The sequence below is a fragment of the Plasmodium reichenowi genome, chromosome 2 (genome assembly GCF_001601855.1).
Source record: "Plasmodium reichenowi strain SY57 chromosome 2, whole genome shotgun sequence".
NCBI classification, from domain to species: Eukaryota; Apicomplexa; class Aconoidasida; order Haemosporida; family Plasmodiidae; genus Plasmodium; species Plasmodium reichenowi.
In genome coordinates this window covers 463,690-473,973 of record NC_033647.1, presented here as the reverse complement: position 1 = coordinate 473,973, position 10,284 = coordinate 463,690, and the positions used below count along the sequence as shown (strand labels likewise).

Below are 10,284 nucleotides of genomic sequence, written 5' to 3'. Positions count from 1 at the left end.
AAAAAAAAAAAAAAAAAAAAAAAAAAAAAAAAAAAAAAAAATGATAATGACAAAAAAAATGAATTGTCATATTTAGATGGAGATTGTTATTTTCCAAATGATGGATATGATTATGAACAACATTTAAAACCAATAAGTAAAAATTTTATAGAAATAAAAAATAAAACTGAACAAAATTTTTTTGAAATACAGCCAAATAATGAAGAAGAAAAGGAATTGTTTAAAACATTTGATATGGATAATTATGAAGAATTAAATGATAATTTTGTATGTGAAGCTCAAAATGTAGAAGAAGTAGGAGAATTAAAGGTTGATAAAAAATTAATTTGGGGTAACGTACAGCCATTTTTATATATACCCAGTAATGATTATATGGATGATGAAGAAGGTATGGTTAACACGGACAAGATAAATGATAACATAAATGATAACATATATGATAAGATAAATAGTGATGATGTATTTAGTACAGATAGTGATACAGATAACCATATAAATAAAAATTATAATAATCATAACAATATTAATGAGGATCAAATTATTTTTGATGATAAATTAAACGACATAAGTTTGTACAATAATCAAGATATTTCAACAAAAAATTATGATGAAAAAGGAACATATGAAAATAATATGGACAGCATAAAATTTAGTGATCTCGTTGAATATCAATGGAGAAATAACTTGAACCCTGTGAATGATATAAAAAAAATTATTAAAAAAAAAAAAAAAGGGAAAAATGTGAAATTGAAACTTGATGATATTATTGTTAATATAAATGATGAAGACAAGAAAAAAATTATGCAAATTGTAAATTTACAAAATGAAGAAATAAGAAATCAAACAAGATATTCATCAAAAGGAAACCATAAAAATGTTGAAAATGAAAATGTAAATGCAAACGAAAATTCAAATGAAGAACAACAACAAAAACATGAAGGAGGAGGTCATTATTATGATGATGAAGATTCCTATTCCGAAAACCTAGAACATTCTTCTTCATCCTTAAGTTATGATTGTGAAACAATCTTAACAACAAAAACAAATACAACTAACCATCCATATAAACTAATTATTCCCAAACAAATTAAACCAACACCCCTTTTACTCAATTCACAAAAAAAAAATGAAAATGATACTAAAAATAAAAATAAAAATAAAAACGAGGACATCAAATTGGAGCGTTATATGATATTAGAGAAGGTAAACACATAAAAAGGGACACGAACATTAATATATTTATATATTATATATATATATATATATGTATATGTTTATATGTTTATTTATTTATATTTATTTATTTTTCCATGTAGATAAAAACTACCAGGGATAAAAACGAAACGTTAGAAGAAAAAAAGGAAAGGAAAAAAGCTGTTAAGGAGGCACAACGTTTAAATAGAAAATTGAAAAAAGAAAACTCTCTACTAATGAAGGTTAGAAAATTTATTATAACTTCAATATTATATAAACGTTTGTGATCAGAAATAATATATTTATATATTATTATTATATAAAGATAATATGTGTATATTTCATATTCGTTTTGTTTTATCTTTTATTATTTATTGTTTTTATTTTTTTTTTTTTTTGTTTTTATTTTTTTTTTTTAGCATGAGAAAAAGTTAATGGACAAGAATATTAACCCTTTCGACATAAGAGATAATGTGAAATATATTAAACTCTGAAGAACAATTTATCCTATTATATAATAATGCATACATGTGTGTTGTTATATCATTATAGTGTATGTTTTTTTTTTTTTTTTTTTTTTTTTTTTTTTTTTATTTTTTTTTTTTTTATTTATTATATGAACGCATTAATTCTTTTTTTTTTTTTTGCATTATTTTTAATATGTTTTTTTCTTTTTTTTTTTATTGTTCATGTTGAATAAATATACTATATTATATATACATATATAATATACATTTTTAATATTTCATATGGTTATCATCCATGTGTATAGTATATCAACATTATAAAGTTAAATAAGCAATGTGTGTATAAAAAATATTTAATATGTGTAAAAATATATATATGTAAAATATTAATACGTGGCATAGCCTATAAATGTAATATTAAAAAAGTAGGATATTAAAAAAAAATATATATATATATATATATCTTATTTTTTTAATTTTATATTATTACGATGCAATAAAATTTCCTAAAAGTTCTTATCTTTATAGTATTCATTTTTTTTAATATTAAATTTTTTTTTGTTATGTCATATTTTTGGTCAATTTTTTCCCTCTTTTTTCTTTATCCTTATTTACATTTTTTATTTTCATCCTTTATTTCATCTTTTTTTTCATTCTTTATTTCATACTTTATTTTATTCTTCTTTTCAACCTTTTTATTATTCTTTTTGTTATTCTTTTTGTTATTCTTTTTATCATTCTTTTTGTTAATCTTTTTGTCAATCTTTTTGTCATTCTTTTTGTCATCCTTTTTGTCATTCTTTTTGTCATTCTTTTTGTCAATTTTTTTGTCATCCTTTTTGTCATCGCTTTTTTCTTCTTTTACCAGCTTAAAATTGATATTAGACTGAAATAATTTTTTATTATCTAAATTATTTTTCTCCCTTGTATTTTCATTCTTTTTGTCATCCATTATTTCATAGATTTTCTCTTCTTTTTCCAGCTTAACATTTATATTAGATGGAAATAATTTTTTATTACCTAAATTATTTTTCTCCCTTGTATTTTCATTCTTTTTATCATCCTTTCTGTCATCCATTATTCCATAGATTTTCTCTTCTTTTTCCATCTTAACATTTATATTAGATGGAAATAATTTTTTATTATCTAAATTATTTTTCTCCTTTGTATTTACATTACATGGAGTATCCTTATCTAATATACAATTTTCATTTTGTTCTTTATCATAATTATTTTTTTCTTCATTTTCTATTGAGCATTTTAATATTTCGTTTCTCTCATTTTTCTTATTATTTTCTGTAATCTTATATGGTTTCTCTTTTTGTTTATACCTTAAGGAATCATATGTTTGTGCATTATGATAAGAACCACTCAAATGGTTATAATTAAATTTTCTGGAATATTTTTCTGGGTAATATTTATTTATATAATGATATTTATCTACATAATAATGGTCTTTTTTTTTATTGTTTTCTTCTTTATATAAATTTATATCTCTATTTTTATATGCATCTCCTGTTTTATTTCTAAATGAACCTCTTTCTCTATTTCTAAATGAACCCCTGTCTCTGCTTCTAAATGAACCTCTTTCTCTACTTCTAAATGAATCTCTTTCTCTACTTCTAAATGAATCTCTTTCTCTACTTCTAAATGAATCTCTTTCTTTACCTCTAAATGAATCTCTTTCTTTACCTCTAAATGAATCTCGTTCTCTACCTTTTAATGTATCTCTTTCTTTACCTCTAAATGAATCTCTTTCTTTACCTCTAAATGAATCTCGTTCTCTACCTTTTAATGAATCTCGTTCTCTACCTTTTAATGTATCTCGTTCTCTACCTTTTAATGTATCTCGTTCTCTACCTTTTAATGTATCTCTTTCCCTACCTTTTAATGTATCTCGTTTTCTACCTTTTAATGTATCTCGTTCTCTACCTTTTAATGTATCTCTTTCTCTACCTTTTAATGTATCTCGTTCTCTACCTTTTAATGTATCTCTTTCCCTACCTTTTAATGTATCTCGTTCTCTACCTTTTAATGTATCTCGTTCTCTACCTTTTAATGTATCTCTTTCACTACCACCCAATGTACATTTTTCTTTCTCTTTTATTTCCCCTTGTACGATATGTTTCCTTTCCTCTTTCTTATATTGCTTCCCCTTCTTTTGGTCTTCTATGAAAGTATCCCCTCCGTTCAACAAAGCATAAGTTTTATTTTTTTGCACATGCTTCTCTCCATTTAATAATTCATTACATTTTTTTTTCCTCTTGGATGACAACCTAAAAAATTCCGAATATATTACATCCTTATATTTAATGTTTAATATTTTGCATGATTTTTGCATGTTTTTTTTTATTTTGTTTATATATATTTGTGTAGATAACTTTTTACGTTTTGATATAGGTAACATTTTTTCCCACTTTTTTTTAACATTATAAATCTTTTTGTCTTTTAATAATAATTTTTTATGATTCTTATTATCATTATTAAGTATACATGATCTTTTTTCTTTTTCATCATGTTTATGAATATAATTATATTCTGTATTCATAACATTTAACTTATCAGAAATAATATTTTCATTTTCATATTTAATTTTTGTTCTTTTTAAATTAACGTTCATATCTTTATTATGTGTTATTTTTCTTTTGCGTTTCTTTTTTTTCTCAGAATAATTCATATTTTCTATTTTATCTTCTAATGGATAATTTAAAAGATGGTAGGAACCATTTTCATCGTTAATAAAGCTATTTGTTCTATGAAACGTATATATATTATCATAGTATATATAAGTATTTTTATCATAATAACTATCATAGTAAATATCTTTATATATATATTCATACACATTAACAGAATTTAGTAAATCATTATTATAATTACTATTAAAATTGTAAGAAATACTAGGTTCCTTATTATTAAGCATGAGATAATTTTCATCTGTTTCATATTTTTCTTTGCTATATATATTATCATATAAATTAAATGTATCCAAAAAGTTTATATAATTTCCAAGTAATTCTTTATAAGATGTAGTATTCATATATGTATTTTTATTTTCTTCATTATTTTCTTTTGATATTTTTTCAATGTTTAATTCTGTTTTATTATGATCCTCATTTATATATATATCTTTCGAGAAATTATCTCTTTGATTCATATGTTCATTTCTACATATATTTCTAGGGTACACTGTTTTATGTAGTAGATATTCTTTATATTGATATTTTATTAATTCTTTTAATTTATGATATAAATGGAATTTATCATGTATTATGCCTTCATATTTTTTCTTCATTCTTAAACGATATAAGATATTGTTATAATAATATGACATGATATTTATTTCGTTATTCAGAAAATTTTTTTTCAAAACTTCTTCAGTTGTCTCTTTTTTAAATAATAAACAATTTGTAATATGTAAGTTATTATATAAATTTTTATCTTTATTAACATTTATTTCTGGTAGACCACCATATAATCCTAATGAATGAAAATGAAAACGTTTACATATATTTTCAATAATGTAATTTTTCTTATTATTACCTATATATATTTTTTCATTTCTATTTATATGATTAATAGAATTTTTTTTTCTTTTTTTTACAAATTTTTTTATTTCTTTTTCTTCTTCTATTATATTGGAAATGCAGTTATAAGTACTATAAGGTTTATAAGACAATGTAGAAATTTCATTAACTAATGGATCTCCTAATATATTGTTATAATTTGTTATATCCTTTTCCCTTGTATTATTTTCATAATAGTTCGGCACATTTAGCATGCTTATGTTATGTTCTTTTTTAATCAAACGTGAATTTTTTTCAACAACTTTTTCGTTTTCAATCATATTTTCGTTTTCAATCATATTTTCGTTTTCAATCATATTTTCGTTTTCAATAATTTTTTCATTTTCAACCATATTTTCATTTTTAACTACTTTTTCGTTTTCAATAATTTTTTCATTTTCAATAATATTTTCGTTTTCAACAATTTTTTCATTTTCAATCATATTTTCGTTTTCAATAATTTTTTCATTTTCAATAATATTTTCATTTTTAACTACTTTTTCGTTTTCAATAATTTTTTCATTTTCAACCATATTTTCCTTTTCAACCATATTTTCCTTTTCAACCCTATTTTCCTTTTCAACCATATTTTCATTTTCAATAATTTTTTCATTTTTTTTTTCACTGATTTCTTTCTGTGTGATTCCATTTTGAACTAATAGATTATTACAAATAAAAGTATCTATGGGTGTAATTTGTTTGTCTTCTACATGATTTGCTTTTATAAAATGATTGGAGATATAAACACTTTGTTCAACTTGTTCATTTTGTTCCATTGTGTTTTCAAAAGGAAAGTTTGAAGAGAAATATCGTGAACGACAAATATCTAAAATGGATGTATTGGGATTATGAAAAGGAAATGGATCAGAATGAGAACGACTAGAATTTAAGGGTGCACTATTTGTTCCTTCTATACTTAAAGGAAGAATATTTGAAGTTTCTACTTTTGTAGGATCAACATTTAAAGGGATATTACTTGAAGAGGAACGAAATGAATTATCATTAATTTGAATGTGAGCACTTAGATCATCCACATTTTGATTTTCAGAACTTAAATTGTCGTTTTCTGTTTCATAAGAATTTGAATATTGAGAATCTGAATTATCATTATTCATATATGGATCACTTAAAGATTCATTACATAAAGATTCGGTATTTCTCTGACTATATTCTGAAAAATTTCTATTTAAAGTTGCAGCACTTAATGGTTCATTACATACAATTTTGTCACTTAAAGATTGATCCTCTGTCGATTTTTCATTTGTATATTCTTCATTTGTATATTGTTCATTTATATATTCTTCATTTGTATATTGTTCATTTATATATTCTTCATTTATATATTCTTCATTTATATATTGTTCATTTATATATTCTTCATTTACATATTGTTCATTTATAGATTGTTCATTTATATATTCTTCATTTATATATTCTTCATTTATATATTCTTCATTTATATATTCTTCATTTATATATTGTTCATTTGTATATTGTTCATTTGTATATTGTTCATTTGTATATTCTTCATTCATCGATTGTCCATTTATATATTGTTCATTCATCGATTGTTCATTTATGTATTCTTTGTTCATCCATTCTTCATTTATATATTCATCATTTACATATTCATCATTTACATATTCATCATTTACATATTCATCATTTATATATTCATCATTTATATATTCATCATTTACATATTCATCATTCATATATTGTTCATTTATATATTCTCCATCTATCCATTCATTATTTTCATGTTCATCATCTAAAGGATTATAAACTAAAGGTTTCGATTTTATGACATCTGTGTTTGAATTTTCATCACATACATATTGATCATTTAAAGATTCTGCATCCAACAATTCACGATTTACAGCTTCAAAGATTGCAGGTTCGACATTTAAAGGTTGATTATTTACAGATTCTATATTTGAAGGAGTAGAATTAAAATCATTTTCGCTTTGAATCATAGGAAAATTTAAATTATATCCTAAATTTCTAGATAATGTATAATCCTCAGATAATACATTATTTAATATGATGCCTGAATTTGTTTCTTTTGAAAAAGGATGTACAGCGGAAATTTTGTTTTTCTTATTCGGTATCATGTATTGCGGAGTATTATTCATATTATTATTATTTAGGCATCTAGTATACATATTATTATAACCAGCATAATTGTAATTCATATTTCTATTAACATCATTGTTATTATTCCCATATGTAATATTAGAATAATTATTTACCATATAATTATTACTATTCAAATTATTACCCATATTATAATTACCTATGCGATAATTACCCATATGATTGCCCATATTGTTGCACATATTGTTGCCCATATTATTGACCATATTGTTGCCCATATTATTGACCATATTGTTGCCCATATTGTTGCCCATATTGTTTCCCATATTGTTGCCCATATTGTTGCCCATATTGTTGCCCATATTATTGACCATATTATTGACCATATTATTGACCATATTATTGACCATATTATTGACCATATTATTGACCATATTATTGATCACATGATTGATCATATTATTATTTCGCATATAATTATTACCCATATGATTAGTACCCATATGATTATTACCCATATAATTATTACCCATATGATTAGTACCCATATGATTAGTACCCATATTATTATGAACCATATGATTAGTACCCATATAATTATTACCCATATAATTATTACCCATATTATTATGAACCATATTATTATTACCCATATTACTATGAACCATATAATTATTACCCATATTATTAGTACCCATATTATTATTACCCATATTATTAGTACCCATATTACTATTACCCATATTATTAGTACCCATATTACTATGAACCATATTATTAGTACCCATATTACTATGAACCATATTATTATTACCCCCATAGTTGCTACCCACATAAAAATTTTTCATGTTGTGATTATTAATATAGGGACCCTGCATAAGGCACATATTTACATTGTTATTGTCCATTAATTGATTATTCATTTGTTGGTTATTAGATCCTTGTATATTAATAGAATTACCATTGATTCTTTCATTATAATCCACATTTTGCATCATAATGTTTTTTCTTTCCATTATATTTCCTGTATATGTATTCAATACATTATAATATTGTTTATTTTCTTTATACTGATTAAAAGCACTGTTAACATTTATGTTATTTCCTGCAATGTTATTATTATTTGTACTATTTGTATTATATTGATCATTATTATTATTTGTGTAATAATTATTTATATAATGTGCTTCTTGTTCATCGATTGGTTTATGATGTCTTGAATCATGGTATACATTGTATTCCACAATATTATCCTTTAATGAATCTTGAAATATGGATAAATTTTCTTCCTCATATATTTCATTATTGTCATTTTCTTGTACACTATTATTTCCTTGTACACTATTATTTCCTTGTACACTATTATTTCCTTGTACAATATTATTTCCTTGTACACTATTATTTCCTTGTACAGTATTATTTCCTTGTACAGTATTATTTCCTTGTACAGTATTATTTCCTTGTACAATATTATTTCCTTGTACAATATTATTTCCTTGTACTATTACTTGGTCATTTTCATTATAATTTTTAGATCCATATTTATTTGTTGTGTATTCATCCATAGAGCATACATTATAAACATTTTCATCTGTATTATGTGAGGTATTAGTATCTTCTATATTTTTAACACTATTATTTATCATAGGGGTATTAGTTATTTTATTTCTTAATGTATGTATTATAGTTCTGCTGCTGTATTCATCTCTAAATATTGTTTTTTGTTTTTCATTTTTTTCTCGATTGTATAATTCGGATATATCATAAATCAAAGGGTTATGAGCGTTGTCAGCCTGTTGAATATTTAAATTGCCGTTTGATCTTCCGTTGTTATTGTAATATATGTCATAATTTTGATCAAAATTTTGAATATAAATGTTAGGAGCATTTACATTGTTTCTTTCATGTTGAATATTCATCTGATTCATCTGATTCATGTAATTCATGTGATTCATCTGATTCACGTAATTCATGTGATTCATCTGATTCATGTAATTCATGTGATCCATCTGATTCATGTAATTCATGTGGTTCATATGATTCATATCATTCATATGATTCATATCATTCATGTGATTCATATCATTCATGTGATTGTCATACTGATTTACCCCTCCATTAAGATTTGTACTTTTATTATCTAAATAAGTACATATATTATGTTTTCTATAATTTTCATTAAATGGATTAATAATAAAACCTTTTGAATTATTAAAATTCATTGTGTTTGTTCCTATATTATTAGTAGAGTTAGAAACATTAGATACACTATTTATATTTGATAACGTTCCAGGTTCATTTATATTGCCCCTACTTCTTAATGTGTATTCTTCTACGGACAACGGATTATGGTTCTGGGGACCATAATTATCATAATTAATGTTTATATTATTATCCATATTTAATTTTTTTTAATTTTTTTTTTAATTTTTTTTTAATTTTTTTTTAATTTTTTTTTAATTTTTTTTTAATTTTTTGTTTATTTTTATATTTTTTTGTATTTTATTATTTTTTTTTTTTTTTTTGTAATCGGAACATATCGTAGTGCACTATGGATTTTTTAATTTGTTATTATTTAATCGGATTTGTTTAATATAGTTACTAAGAATATATATCAGGAAAAAATAATGTATATAAATATACATTTGTATGTATATCTACCTCTTATATATATATATATATATGTTATATTGGTGTTTATATATATTATGTGAAACAACTTATTTAAAAAAAAAATACGACAGCGTATTTTATTTTTTTTTTTAAGTGTGTAAAAATATATTGAAGAAAAAGGTAATGTAAAAAAATATATCATATATTATATAATATTTTTAATATGGATTATTTATTTTTCCTTTTTTCTATGTTTTTTTTTTTTTTTTTAATTATCCTTTTTTCTATGTTTTTTTTTTTTTTTAATTATCCTTTTTTCTATGTTTTTTTTTTTTTTTTTTTTTATT

At 22.5% G+C, this 10,284-nt stretch overlaps 2 protein-coding genes across 2 annotated transcripts in view; one reads left to right on the top strand and one right to left on the bottom strand.

The window, feature by feature from the left end:
• Positions 1-1,688, top strand: part of PRSY57_0213300 (hypothetical protein) — a gene marked incomplete at both ends in the record, with an annotated part of 2,123 nt that extends 435 nt beyond the window's left edge. The window contains 3 exons of the mRNA XM_012905567.2: positions 1-1,203; positions 1,317-1,436; positions 1,614-1,688. The exon at positions 1-1,203 is cut by the window's left edge and continues 435 nt beyond it. Of these exons, the coding sequence (XP_012761021.2) occupies positions 1-1,203; positions 1,317-1,436; positions 1,614-1,688 (1,398 nt within the window). The remainder of the gene's footprint in view (positions 1,204-1,316; positions 1,437-1,613) is intronic.
• A 580-nt stretch (positions 1,689-2,268) lies between these two features.
• PRSY57_0213200 (hypothetical protein) lies at positions 2,269-9,723 on the bottom strand (the record flags this gene model as incomplete). The annotated part of the gene is made up of 1 exon (XM_020114425.1): positions 2,269-9,723. One exon carries the CDS (start codon positions 9,721-9,723, stop codon positions 2,269-2,271), a length of 7,455 nt encoding a protein of 2,484 aa, XP_019970896.1.
• Between the last annotated feature and the right edge of the window lie 561 nt (positions 9,724-10,284).